This window comes from Syngnathus acus, chromosome 10, assembly GCF_901709675.1.
Source record: "Syngnathus acus chromosome 10, fSynAcu1.2, whole genome shotgun sequence".
NCBI lineage: Eukaryota > Metazoa > Chordata > Actinopteri > Syngnathiformes > Syngnathidae > Syngnathus > Syngnathus acus.
Window position 1 is genome coordinate 27,571,970 of NC_051095.1, and position 14,494 is coordinate 27,586,463.

Sequence of the window (14,494 nt, forward strand, 5' to 3'; positions counted from 1 at the left end):
TCCAGCATAATCATACGATCAAGATAATTTGTCAACCCTAACAACGAAAGTCTGGCATGTCAGAATTTTTGTTCGTCTTGCTGCATAGTGTGACATAACCTACGTCGTCCTTCGACTGGTTCTTGGGCATTGAAAACATCGGAAAAGAGTGCCCTCCTACTCAGGATGAGAGAGTGGACATGGCACACACACACAAACAAACAAAATGGAATAGAAAGGAACGGACAGTACCTCAGCTGCTCTCCGGTGGGCCACGATATGGAGGAAAGATTTGTAGAGGTCTCTCTCTCTCTCCCCCCCGACATGACGACCCTCCAAGACACAGAATATTTATCTTGTAGTCTGACAGCGTGACCATTGTAGGTGACAACAATGTCGTGTAGTCTAAGAAGACCAATACTCTTTGTTAAAATTATAACATTATCTGTACAGGTCAAAATGGACTTGGGGTTCAGTTCTTCTGACTTTACAGGTCAAAATGAATTTGGAGTTTAGTCATTATCCACATACGCATCACTTTCATGCTCTGATTTGAAAGTCATTATGCTCATCATTTCAAAAGTGTTTTAGGTCAGCATGAAAATGTTTTAATAGAAACAGTAGAATCTCTCTCTTACTCTCTCTCTCTCTCTCTCTCTCTCTCTCTCTCTCTCTCTCTCTCTCTCTCTCTCCCCCCCCTCGACATGACGACCCTCCAAGACACAGAAGAATATTTATCTTGTAGTCTGACAGCGCGACCATTGTAAGTGACAACAATGTCGTGTAGTCTAAGAAGACCAATACTCTTTGTTAAAATTATAACATTATCTGTACAGGTCAAAATGGACTTGGGGTTCAGTTCTTCTGACTTTACAGGTCAAAATGAATTTGGAGTGTACGCATCACTTTCATGCTCTTCATGCCCCTTGGGGGGGGGGGGGGTGCTAATGGGACGTCCAACGCTGCCTGTTCGTTTCGCTTTGGGGGGGGGGGTGCAAATGGGACGTCCGACGCTGCGTGTTCGTTTCGCTTCGGGGAGGGGGGGGGGTGCTAATGGGGGGGCGGGGATGTTTATGCGCTGGATAGATTTCTTGTGGCTGAGAACGTGCGGGCAGTGCGCGATTGCGCACGCGCGCAGCTTAGAGGGAACATTGCACCTGTGTGTAATCAAGTCTCCGTATAAATGCACCTGCTCTTTGATAGTCTCAGGGTTCTGTTTAAAGCGCAGAGAGAACCATGAAGACAAAGGAACACACCAGGCAGGTCCGAGATACTGTTGTGGAGAAGTTTAAAGCCGGATTTGGATACAAAAAGATTTCCCAAGCTTTAAACATCTCAAGGAGCACTGTGCAAGCAATTATATTGAAATGGAAGGAGTATCAGACCACTGCAAATCTACCAAGACCCAATTTCATTGTCACAATTGTCTTTTTTTTCTTCAAATGACAAAATAACCAAATATAAGCCACTCGGGCAGATGTGAACAACTCTAAAAACACAAATTCTGCCTTTCATTCATATCTGAAGAGTCTGATAACAATGAACAAACTGTATGAAATACCTTAAATTTACATGAGTTTAAAATTATTTTTGCCTCATAAACATTTTAAACAGAAGTTATAAGTAATGCAAAGTTGTCTGTTATTATTAAAACTTAGAACAAGTGAATTTTGCTTTTGTCATTTACAATATCTTTCAGAAAGTAATAGTTTGTGTAGCGCCTACAGGTTCATAACATCAACAGTATTAACATGGCCACTTCGTAGCTTGCTTTAGTAATATTTACTTTTGACTCACAGCCCCACGTGAAGAATCGCTGTTGTGATGCCAGTTCAGCTTGGAGCTGCTTCACTTTATCAGCGCGGTCACTCCCTGTTAGCTTGTCGTATGTGTTAGGATGTTTCGTCTGATAGTGTCTGTTTAGGTTGAAATCATTAAACAAGACAACCGTACCTTTACAAACTAGACAAACACAATTGCCTTGATTTTCAGTGAAGAAGTATTGTAATTCCCATTTCTCTTGAAAGCGACGGCCCTCAATGTCAACTTTCCTCGTTTTCTTTGCAGACGCCATGGCAGAAATGAGCGGGGGAGGGGTGGTGCTGCCACCTTTTGGTAATAGGAGGAATTACAGTTTCAAGTTTCATGATTTTTTTTTATTCAGTTTGACAGTGCAGGCTGGCCATAAATAATACATTATAAGACCGACGCTCTGGGCCGTAGAAATCTGACCGGGGGCCATATTTATTTAAACATGGCTTCTCTAAGACTTAGAGGTTTTTAAATGATTACAATGATAATCGTGGGAGCCTCTTTTATTTACAACAACAAAAAAAAACACTCCAAATTGCCCGTGAGGTGTGAGTGCGAGTGCTAATGGTTGTCTATGTCTTCCCTGCAATTGGCTGGGAACTAGTTCAGGGTGTCCCCCGCCGACTGCCCAAAGTAAGCTTGGATAGACTCCACCCTCGTGCGGATAGGCAGTTCAGAAAATAGATGGATGGATAAATTAATCATTCAAAAATGACATCAAATTACCCCGCCTTTTTTCTCAACATGAAATGTGTTCATGAAGTTCCACTTACGTAGTTGGTGCTGCCTCTGTCACCCATGTTTCACTGAGGAGAAGTCTCGATCATATGTCATAAGAATTTTATTCATCATCGATGATTTGTTAACCTGTGATTTAATATTAAATAGAGCTAACCTTGCAGTGATAACCAGAGACACCTGCTTTTTCAGAGGTTGACAACCTATCCAAACTAGGTTAGTAGCAGTAGACTTAATTCTTTCATCTGAGAAACAGCTCCCAGAGGTCAATAGGACGGTCAGAGTCAAATTCTGCAAACAATTCCCACAAAGAATTTTTTGTTTGTTCGCTGCAGTGTGAAGCATAGAAAATATATATTTTTACAACTTTCTCTGTTCTGACAATGTGGGTGGGAAAGACCTTCGTGCTCTATGCACAATCTGTAAATTGTTAAAACATACAATTATAATTACTCCGAAATATTTTCTGTTTGTGTATTTGGTGAGGGGTGGCGGCAACTGAATCAAGGCTTGTTGGGTGACAGAGCGGTCCAGCAACTTGTAATGCCGCAACAGCAAGGCGCCTCAAATTTGAAAGTGCTCTATTGTAGAGCAGCAGCAGCGTGATGTCAGACAAGCACTTCACAATTTACAATTCACAGCATGATTAAACTATCCCATTTTCTGCCGAGCCATTCGTTTTTCTCTGTTTCTCTGTTCCTTCACCATCTTAAAACAAGTTAAGGAGGTACTTTTTTTGCAACCATACATGTTGCCGAGGTGCAGTTTAACCCGTGTCAAAATCTGTTTTTACTGATGGTTGCTACGTCAAAAGCAAATATGTGTACATTGACAACCGGTAAATTTGAGTTGCTGACTTTTTCACACTGAATGAGTTTGAAAAGGGCTACAACTCAGGAATGTATGTTGTTTTCTATTTATTATTTGCACTAAAAACACATTTCCTTCTGTCATTAAGGCCTCATCAGATGAAGAGGATGATGATGATGATGATTGCAGTGATTTTATTGTGGTACCAGAAAAAGGATGCAAGTCACATCAAAATAATCTACAAATGGAAAATGGTTAGTTTAACACACACATTAAACACACATAATAATTCTATCACGTTTGCATGTCCTGATGATTTCAAATCTCTGGCTGCACCAGCACTTTTAAGATCTATAGTTATAGTAGAGCCGTCAAATGCACCACAGATTGTACATTTAAGAAGCTGACCACATTTATCTGAAAAAAAATTACCTTTAATCTCAACCCAAATAAAATCTGAAATGGAACTGCTACAATGCATAATGTCACACAAGATAAAATCTTCAGCAACAGTGCTCAGCATGTGAATAAAGAGTTCCAGATCTGCAGCCTGTGGACCTCAGGCTTCCTAGACTAGTATGGAAAAGTATCAAATTTGGATTCATACATTTTCATGTCTGAAAAATTATGGAAATTGAACTATTAAAAAATATATAAATATTCATGTGTTCAAGACTCTTTACAACAGCTCTATTTTCCAAAACAAAAACATATGAAGCTTTAAAGAAATATATTGATTTATCCAAGCCGCTTCAACTACTGCACAATGTTTGTGTGACACAGTATCATGATACGGTCTTGGTGAATATTGGATTCTGCTTGGCTCATATAATTACATCAGTGTTCATTATCAACTGATAATTCAAATAACAAAATGGACAATTAAAAAGTAACTTCATAACAAAAAACTGACAAATACATACCAAGTCCTTCACATGGTTGTTTTTAACATTAGGACGACCAGCATTTTCACACTGCTCCTTTTTGCGTGGCAAAATGGCAGCGTGGTGGGGTACTTTACATATCATTAGGCCACCTTTCCTTATGTGTACATTACATGCGGTAAATAAGGATGGGTGTGGGGGGTTAAAGCAAAGATGCCAAAGGTTTACAGCACACAGCAAGCTTTGGACAGGATGTGTGTTTCCGATGGAGTAGAAATAACTCTTGTGCGGAGTTCTGACTCTGAAAGTTCTTCTGGTAAGATTTACTAAATTTCCTATTTTCATACATAATTCGAATAGTATCTTTGTCAATTGCACATTATTTCGACATGTCACGAATCAAATCGCAAACATAGGGTCACCCTTTAGATGAGGAGACTTGATGGCAGCCAAGGAGGTGTATAAGGAAAACCTTCAGCAGCAACAACCCGCACCTGACACAGGTAAAAGGGCATTGTGCCAAGTTAAGTGTTGCTGCAAGAATAACCATGCCACTAAGCATTGTGTTTATTGCAACAAGTTATTCTTGCACTCGTATTATACTTGCACTCAATGCGCTGCTGTGACAAGTGAATATTCCCGCTGTGGGATGAATAAAGTTTAATCAATCAATCAATCAATCAATCAATCAATCAATCAATCACTCAATCAAGTTAAATTGTTGAAAATACAGAAAGGAGCGGTTTTGGGAGTGCCATATGTGTTCAGACAATCTGTAAGCAATGTCGCGCATACTGCACTGTGCATATGACAAAGCAATACGACAATAACATTTTGTGTTTATTGTAACAAGTTCACATGTGGCAAATGCATAAAGGAGATGATGTGGGAGTAAAAGATGTGTTCAGACAAACTAAGTCAAATGTCACCCGGTAAGAATAGAAATAATAATATCGAAATAAAAAAAGATTAGCATAATAACTATTAAAGGAATAGTAGTACAAATATAATTCCAAATGTTATGGGGATGTATTTATGGCCAAAGACTGATAATGTTGACAATGTCCTGATGGAAGGACCTGGAAGGACTTGAGGCGAGTAATCCCATCTCCCAGATGAGCTGCGCATTCCTTCAGCACCTTGCCCCCCCCCCCCCCCCCCCCCCCAAGCCATCTGGACCACAGGCTTTAGATCTATTTAGGCGACCTAATATGGATAATACCCTCTGCTTGTCAACTTTGACTGATGGACAGCTGGTGGTGTTGGGAGTCCAGGTGTTTTTGGATTGGGGCTTAGCAAACCTGCCATAAAAAGCATTCAGTTCTGCAAAGATAGTAGGATCTGAGCACTGAATAAGAGTTTTTGTCTGAGGTAAGGCTCCTCCACGTTGTTGCAATCAGGTTTAAAAGGCAATCAGGGAGTAAAAACTCAGTGGTTCACAGTCGTTGTCAGTCATAATCCTTACAGTTATGACTCAGCTTGTGTTTTCTCAAAAACATTCCTTTGTTTTGTTCCATTCATATTTTATTTTGCCAAGTGACATTAATATAGGCAGTTAATGCACTTTGAGGTCTACAGTTATCTGTATTAATGGACTTTGCATTACCAATCGTCTTCCCCTCCATGTCGGTTCACACCTACACGTCTTTTGTTAACCAATGATAATTGTACTTTTGGAAAATTTAGTATGAGCGGGAGAACGCCATTCGCCCTCCATGTCACACCACCAATTTACTTAATGCGTGGTCATTTTTGTTCTATTAAGGAAGGTGCACACTGACACAAAAATCAAGCTTACACAAAAAGAGTTGAATTTTATCAGATCATATTATTAGTTTGCGTTCAGAAAAGAGTTATAATCAGCGCTGGACCGCCTTTCAATCTCGTGTCATTTCCACCACCACTCAGGCAGAGATCAGAAAAGTGGATGCTAATTCAGGCGGTCCTTACAATATATAGCTATGCCTACTTTTAGTACAATTCTAAGAAGGTGGGGTCTATTGGTCTTCTTGTCCTTTTTCGTAAACTTTGCGCTATGTTCATTCTGCCTGTCTCTTGGACAGTGTCAATTCCTGCAAACATCATTCGAACAGCCTCTTTCAACATTGATTACAATAACCTTATTTGTTAGTCCCAAGATGGTTCATGCTTTCTCCCCTCCTGATTATGAACTCAATATTGATGCCTTGTAGTTTTGTTCTATCTCAACATAATCAGAGCTACTTTTCCATGCTGCCCAATTTTTTTGTATGAAACATTACTCCCTCCTTCAGATTGTCATTGTGCAACAATGTTTAAGAATCTCTATTGCAAGCCATTGAACACTGTGTTTCACTAGTGTTTAAAGATTATTCAGAACACATATTCATGTATATAAATCTGAATACTACTGAATACTGTATACGACCATATGCATTTATTGTTTTCTTGCTAATCTGACTTTTTTGAAGTCAAAGTCAAAGTCTGCTTTATTGTCAACCTCTTCACATGCCAAGACACACAAAGAAATCGAAATTACGTTTCCACTATCCCACGGTGACAAGACATAGTACACGACATACATACAAGCAAACAACACAAAATAAAAACAAGAAGGCACAAACAATGAATAATAAGAGTGATGAATAAATAATAAATAAACAAATAACACAATAAATAAATAAATAAATAAATAAATAAGAGGAGCAAAACGGAGCAAGTGTGCATACAGCAGACAGTCAGAATATAGCGCAAAAGTACAGGACGCTACGCAGAAGGGGGGAGAGAGTTCAGGATACTAACAGCCTGGAGTACGAAGCTGTTGGTGAGTCTGGTGGTGCGGGAGCGCAGGCTCCTGTACCTCTTCCCAGAGGGCAGAAGATCGAACAAAGAGTGAGCGGGGTGACTCACATCTACAGTACACCTGGTCAAGCAATAACTCTGATATATAAGCATCTGATTAGGTGAAGAAGTCTGGAAATTAGCATTAATATCAATATCAAATGTAAAAAGTATTGAATTTTGAAATTTCACATGTGTAGGAACTCTGGGACAAGCATGTTCATGAAAAATAAGATGGTACGCAGGCTGGCTTTAAACAAACTGTCACAGATCAAATTACAAAGATTCTTTAAAATTTATATTGTCATTGTTAATGTTTTGCATTTCACATACTTCCTACAAAATGCCAAGCCCAGTTTAATTAAAAAATAGGTTTTTAATAACACATTTCTGAATGTTTCCAAACCTACCAAAAGTTTGGGTATAGTTACTCTGGTTTATCAAAAGTGATGTTTTAATCCCACACAAGCACACTACACCATAGAGCAGGGGTCTCAAACTCCAGTCCTCGGGGGCCGCATTCCTACATGTTTTCCAAGTTTCCCTCGTTAAACACACCTGATTCAAATGATCAGTTCATCCTCACGTTCTGCAGGAGCCTGATAATTGAATCAGGTGTGTTTAACGAGGGAAACTTGGAAAACATGTAGGAATGCGGCCCCCGAGGACTGGAGTTTGAGACCCCTACCATAGAGAAACAGCACAATTTACATCCACTACAATGTATATGTTCAATGGCGGGCAATGTTTAGGAATTCAAAGACAACGATTTCGACACAAGAACCGACAAAAGAGGGTGTTGTTAAACCCTACATGTTAGAGCTGATCAGAACGTTGGAGTCGGTCAGTGGAAGAGAAAGTGAACGCAAAAGTGGTGATTGTGACAGAGGAGCTTGGAGAAACACAGATTGGACTGGAAATACAGACTGTTGTTTGTGCACCCCTGTATCTACTGTACATACACTTGCCCTAGGAACCTCTACTTGGTAGCACAACAGAATGAGAAACATGAGGGGCTTTCACACCACAGTAACCAATTCAGGAACTTTTCCATCTACAGCAGGGGTCCCCAAACTTTTTCCTGTGAGGGCCACATAACTTTTCCCTTCTCTGATGGGGGGCCGGTGTCAGTTTGTAACAGAAAAAGTGTGACGATCGTAGGGGAGCTTAAAAAATTTATTGTTTTCCAGAAAGCCACATATAACCAAATAACGGATATTTAATAACCCTTTCCAGGTTCTTTACAGAAAAAAAGTCAGGAAACAAATAATAACACTATTAATGAAATAAATAATAACTAAATAACCCTCTCTGAGTTCTTCACAGAAAAAACAGGAAATAAATAATAACTAAATAACTCTCTCTGGGTTCCTCATAGAAAAAAAAGCCATGGAACATTAACTTTCTGTTGTGCCATGCACAATCTTAACAGATAAAAGTTCAGCTCAGTTGTCAGAGCAGAATCTCTCTGACACATATGAGCAGTCTCTTAAAGTTCTTGTGTTCCTTCCTTATAATCCTTTTGTAGGTTCCAGTAGGCTTGTAGACACCGCTGTCTTTTTTGTTAAAGATTGCTAGTGCGTCATAGTCTGGAGTAAAATTTGTTGTGGCAATTCTTAGGCGAGATCCGAGGTGTTGGTCCGTTTACCTCGATCTGTGACGGTTTGATGTTGACGTTCATGTGGCTGAACGTCACGTCGCGTACGTCGATCCAAATTGGCCACTCTCTTTTAAACGCTCGGCACTGTGTCCACCTTGCGCTCTAAATTCGGGACTGATACAAATAGAGCGCGAGTGCGCCATGTCCGTACTACTGAGTACGTACACGCACTTGTGAGTGTGCACCGAGCTTTCTGACACGGCTTCCGGTAGTAAATGCGCAGGCGAGCGCTTCCCCATCTACTGGGGAAACGCAGTCATTGCAGGCAAAATGACCAAAAAAAAAAGTTTAATAATACAATTTGTTCAGGGTTGGCGGGCCGGATTAAACGGTCCCGTGGGCCGTATCCGGCCCGCGGGCCGTAGTTTGGTGACCCCTGATCTACAGTAATCCCTCGCTACATCACGGTTCATTTATCGCGGCTTCAGTACATCACACATTTTTTCCCCAAAAATAAATAAAACTTTCAAAATAAAAATTCTAAATTGAGGAATTATGGCATGAAAGTTGCCCGCACACGAGCAGAAGGCAGGGAGTGCCCACACAATTGCAGTACGTACACTTGTATCTTGTTATAATAAAAGTTGTTATAATAGAGTTCTAAAAACATATTTAGTGTTTAACCTTGTTATAAAAAATATAATAATAAAAGAGTTCTAAAAACATATTTACAGTATGTACACTTGTACCTTGTTATAAAATATATAATAATAAAAGTGTTTTAAAAACATATTTACAGTATTTACACTTGTACCTTGTTATAAAAAAGTTTTTATAGTAATAAAAGAGTTCTAAAAACATATTTACAGTATGTATACTGTAGCTACATCTACATATGTTACACACACACACACACACACACACACGTATCATATTTATATTTTATTTTACTGGTTCTTTAATCACAGACAAATTATTTATGTTGCTTAACCTGACATGTTTCGGCGTGTACTTCCGCCTTAATCAGAGTGTCACTAGTGTAGTTGTGACGCGTCTTTATCAGCTGATGAATGAAGGCGTGGCTCACCTGTCAGATTTGACAGGTGTCAGGTTTAAATCGCTGACTGAACAACTATTAAGAGAAGAGCATCAGCAAACAAACCACAAGTGAGACAGAATATCAAGTCTTTTCTCGCGAGGAGTGCAGTACAGATAGTTTACAACAATCTCACAACACTAAATATCTGTGTACACTCCCGCTCTTTTTATTTGGATTTGCCCTACCCACAATTGTGAGGCAAAAGCCCCTAAAGGAAGGGGGGAGCACGTGGGCTTTGCCTCGTAAGCAAAATAATAAGAACGTGAGAAAAAGGAGTTTGAGTTGAGAAGAGAAAGTCCTTGAGCTCTAGCAAGGGAGGTTTTACGACCTTGAGTAGGATGAGACAAGCTAGGTTATTAATTACTGGATACGCACAAACATAATCTAACGATCAAGATAGCTTGGAAAACCCAGACTTTGATGGTCACTTGTAGGTTCATCTGAAGTGCAAGACAGCAATGAGGCATGTTGTCTAACAAAGTGGTCTTTGTTAAGAAGGAACTGTCTCGGTAGATGTCTTCTTTTTGCTGAGTTGTCAGCTGCGTCCTGTCTGACCTCTCTCCTGGCCCAGCCGTACCTTTTCTCTTCTGTGGTACATCATAAAAACAGCAAGGCCAAACAGCAAGCATATATTGCAGTAATATTGCGGTAAAGCATTGACTAGAGAACGCATGATAACATATATATACATTTTCCTAACAATTCCCTCCTGATTATCATAAGTTCTCAGAGACCATCTTATCACCTAAAACCGGCCACTTCAAAAAGATTTTCAGCCGTAGGATCACAAGTATGAGCACAAATAAGTTTACACCAAGAAAGGATAAACGTTGCGATATTATCATTCGGAAACACCCAGATCTGGGAAGAAGTCTGTAGACCCAAGTGCAAAAATTCCATCATCATCATCGTTATCATCATCATGCTGGCGTTCAGACATTAGAGGCATACCCCGGCCATCTTGTCTTCCATGGGCGATATTGCTGTAGTGATGAGACGATTAAACAGAGCACGGAGACATGGAATACAACAACAACCACACAAGGTGAGTATAGCAGTAATTGAGGACACAAGGGCTTTATACTTCCCAAAAGCAGTCATCCACTTGTTGTGCTCTTTCATCCTCGTCTTGAGGGATTGCAAGCTTGCAATCGCCTTCGTCAGGCTCCCATCAGGGGCGGTGTCATTCTGGATGAAGGTGCAGCATTGTTCCCTGAACATTGCGCAGACCCTTCCTTTCTCAGACAACAACATAACAAGAGCATTGCGGTTCTGGATTGACATTAGGGAAGGCGTGGCTAGCTGTTCGTGCACTGCCTCAAGTCCCGCTTGTGTCCTTTGCCCAATTTCTGCATGTTGCAATGGTTGTAATGTATCATGTCGACGTTCTTGTTCATCGTACACCACCAGCAAATGGAAGACTCCCATCCTGCTACAATTTGGTCAATTAATTCTTATTAATCAGGAACTCCTCTGGGGACTCTGATTGCATCAATTTCAGTCAGATCATCGTCGCCTCTCAAATTTAAAGACATTTTGTTTGTTTGTTTTTCCAGCTTTTTCCCAGATCTTGGCATGTTGATACATATACAATTTAGCTTGACTACATTCTCTGAAAGCAATGGCTTTCTTTTTTCTTTTTTCAATGGATATTACTGTATAGAATGCTCTGTCACACATTTCACAATCAGTAGATGTGACAGATTTCACACAATCTTTGGTCAATGGCAACGATACAACATAAAGAATCGGTCGCAAATCCATACATATGACATATTCAATTTTTGCTTCTTGTCTTTACAGCTTGTTTTGCCATTAGCAATCAATTGTTTCGTTCTTCAGTAACTCTTATAGTTACCTGAAACAAAATATCCACATTAATTTTTAGATATAATCATCCCATTCTTTAACATCTACAGTGGTTGTTGACAAAGTACACATATAAACATCATATTTTCATGGCAGTCCAGATCCGACACAGCAGATCATCCTGCAAAGGTCAAATTGATCTTTTAAACAGCATTGTTTCCTTTTTTCTTTTTTATTTCTACCAAATTTTAATCATCCTTAGTTTCCCACTTGGTTCCAAAACATGGTAATCTATATTGTCGCCCAAACAATTTTATACGGGGTTAAACCCACAGTAATTGTAATATTTATGAACAGTTTGACCAGGTCTAAACATTTTGTCCATGATCTTCCAGTTTTTTCCATGCACATTTTCACACTTTATATCCTGTCATGAGAATTAATTTCTGAAATCTCACATCTCGGCATTATTTCTTTACATAACGTTTTTTTTTTTTTTTCCACTGTTAAGGCATTCAGTGTTTTTGTTGAAGCCAATTCAAACCATTTTGAGAATGCATCTATTATGACCAGGCATTATAACCCTGTGGATTGTGTTTAGCACATGTTAAACTCTACAAAAATTTTGTTTTATAAATGTTTTGAATATGAATCAATTCATATGTTGTATAAAGCTGACTGAACTGCCCCATTATCCCCCCTCTTGAGCCATGCGACACACAACCATGGCTCAATATTGCTGCCCACTTGTATAGGTGTTTTGTAGGATAGGTCAGTCTTCTGGTCATTTATAGATACCATTCTCCACTCTTGCCCCTCTTTTCGTCCATAATCGAATTTCAGTCTATGGACTTTGTCGCTGCACATTTTTAAAAACGTTTCAGTAATTTAATCTGCTTCTTGTGTGCACAAAATTTGAAGCGTCTTTTGCACTACAGCTATGCGGTTCCGTCCGCAAGCTTGTTACCTCTTGGCACCTTATCAGTCTCATGTGTGCCCTGCACACGTGCATATAGCTATTTTTCGTGGCAATTGGACTGCTTCCACAACTAGCTTAGTTGTAGTTTCTTGTAGTTTCTTGTAGTTTCTTTTCAATCATTCTCTCATCGTTTATCACAAGAATCTTAGCAATTTGAATGAAAATCAAAATGTATGTTTTATTTTACTCAATTGTATGATTTAGAGCATCCATATGTAGTAAAGTGTTGTATTACTACATATGATTTCATCTTCATTTAATTTGACACACCTTTCAAAATGCTTCTCAGTGTTCCAGTGCACACATGCTTTGCGTGTGTAACTGGTTGTCTCAACCCGTGTTCCACATCCTAATCTTTTCTCCCTCAAGGTGTCAAACCAATCAAGATAAAAAGATAAAAACCAACAAAATAACCGCCAGTAAATTAATATAATAGTCAATTGTTGTTGTTTCTTAACTTTAACTAACTCAATCACTCTCTTATTCTCAAATGTAAAAACTTGTGTAGTCTTGACACAACCAATCGACTATTTCTTCTAAATTTAGTTTTGAAATGTTGTTATTTAATAATTTTGCTTCATCCAATTCCAGAAAGCAAGTTCTTTCCATCTCTCAAATTTTGTTTCATCAGGGCTAGGCATTAATGCAGTGTGGACCAGTTTCTGCCCACAAAAAATTGCTCGCCTTTCTTTTCTTCTTATTTTCACAAAATTGCTTTTGTTTTGCGGTGCAAATCAGATAGACTACAGTCTAGCAAGTTCTTTTGTGCACCTACATTAGCCAATTGTAACACATAACACTGACAGCACACAGACAACACAAAAACTTACAGCAGAGACACAGCTCACAAACAATACCAACAAACAACGCTGCGCAAACGTCATCCTCTATTTTGACGTTTTGATTACACTTTTTTTTTTTTCATCAGCGCCTGTTATCCTTCATGCAAATATTGTCACATCTTCCTTAAGCATCACCCTGTTTCAAATATTCAAACATTCTCTGAGAAACTCACACTTTCCCTGCTTCGCCCGCAGCCATAGCAACCCTCGTGCGAGGGGGGCGCAGCATCAATGTTGATTGGTCACAGGCTGGCCATTTCCTGCAACAACCATGATGCCGGCCCACCGCCCACACGAGCATAGCAAAGGCCCACGTGCACAGCCCCGCCCCGCGACTACGCGCGAGCGCAGGCACGCTTATCAGTCTCGCCCTCTCAAAGGGCAGGCCAGCTTTGCTGTTGCGCCCTTCGTCATGTTCACATTCGACATCTTTCACTGTCTTCTACACAACATTTGCTGTCTCTTATTCTCGTCCTATCAAGCCACCGTTCTAGTCACTTTCTGCCACACACTGCTCATCTCAATTTCTCCAACCAACTTAAACACATTATCGCCTACTTCTCAATTTTCCTATTATTCCTAAACAGCTTCCTGAACATTCTCCATTACTGATGTCTTCCATAGGACACACATCTCACTCGCGCACATATATACACGCCCATTCATGAGGATCCTCTGCGCGCACACGCACACACACCAACACAAAAGGATGACGCACAACATACGTATAAGACCACATAGATCCCACGAAGAACACCTTTTTGCTCGTCTTACTTGTCAGATTTATTCTTTATTTTACTTTTAGAAGCTATTTGTAATTCTTTTCCATTTATTTAGCCAATTTTAACTTCAGTGTTTCTTTATCTTACTTTATCCTTTTAACACAAATATCTCCTGTATATTTAAGCTAATTTCTCTTTAATTTTGGCAGCCAGGTTCCCACTTCATTACATGGAAACCTGATTTGATTTGGTTTTGGCCTAGCCATAACTGTCTTTGTTAATTTGTGCAGTCACGTGCCATGTGACCGTTTTCTCCGCAATTCCAGCATTCTATTGGAGGTTGCACAACTCCTCTTCCTCGGCCTCTAAAGCCTCCTCTGTTAGACATTGCTCGCCCTCT

General features: G+C 39.7%; 1 protein-coding gene across 5 annotated transcripts in view; it reads left to right on the forward strand.

Annotated features, from left to right (window-relative positions):
• The window catches only part of uvssa (UV-stimulated scaffold protein A), a 158,523-nt gene that overhangs the window by 118,771 nt on the left and 25,258 nt on the right, over window positions 1-14,494 (forward strand). For all 5 annotated transcript variants that reach the window (XR_005099210.1, XM_037262838.1, XM_037262837.1 and 2 more), the window contains one exon: window positions 3,488-3,593. Coding sequence is in view for 4 of the 5 variants with exons in the window: in XM_037262838.1 (XP_037118733.1) it covers window positions 3,488-3,593 (106 nt within the window). In the remaining variant the exon portion in view is untranslated. Of the gene's footprint in view, window positions 1-3,487; window positions 3,594-14,494 lie in introns of those variants that run through there.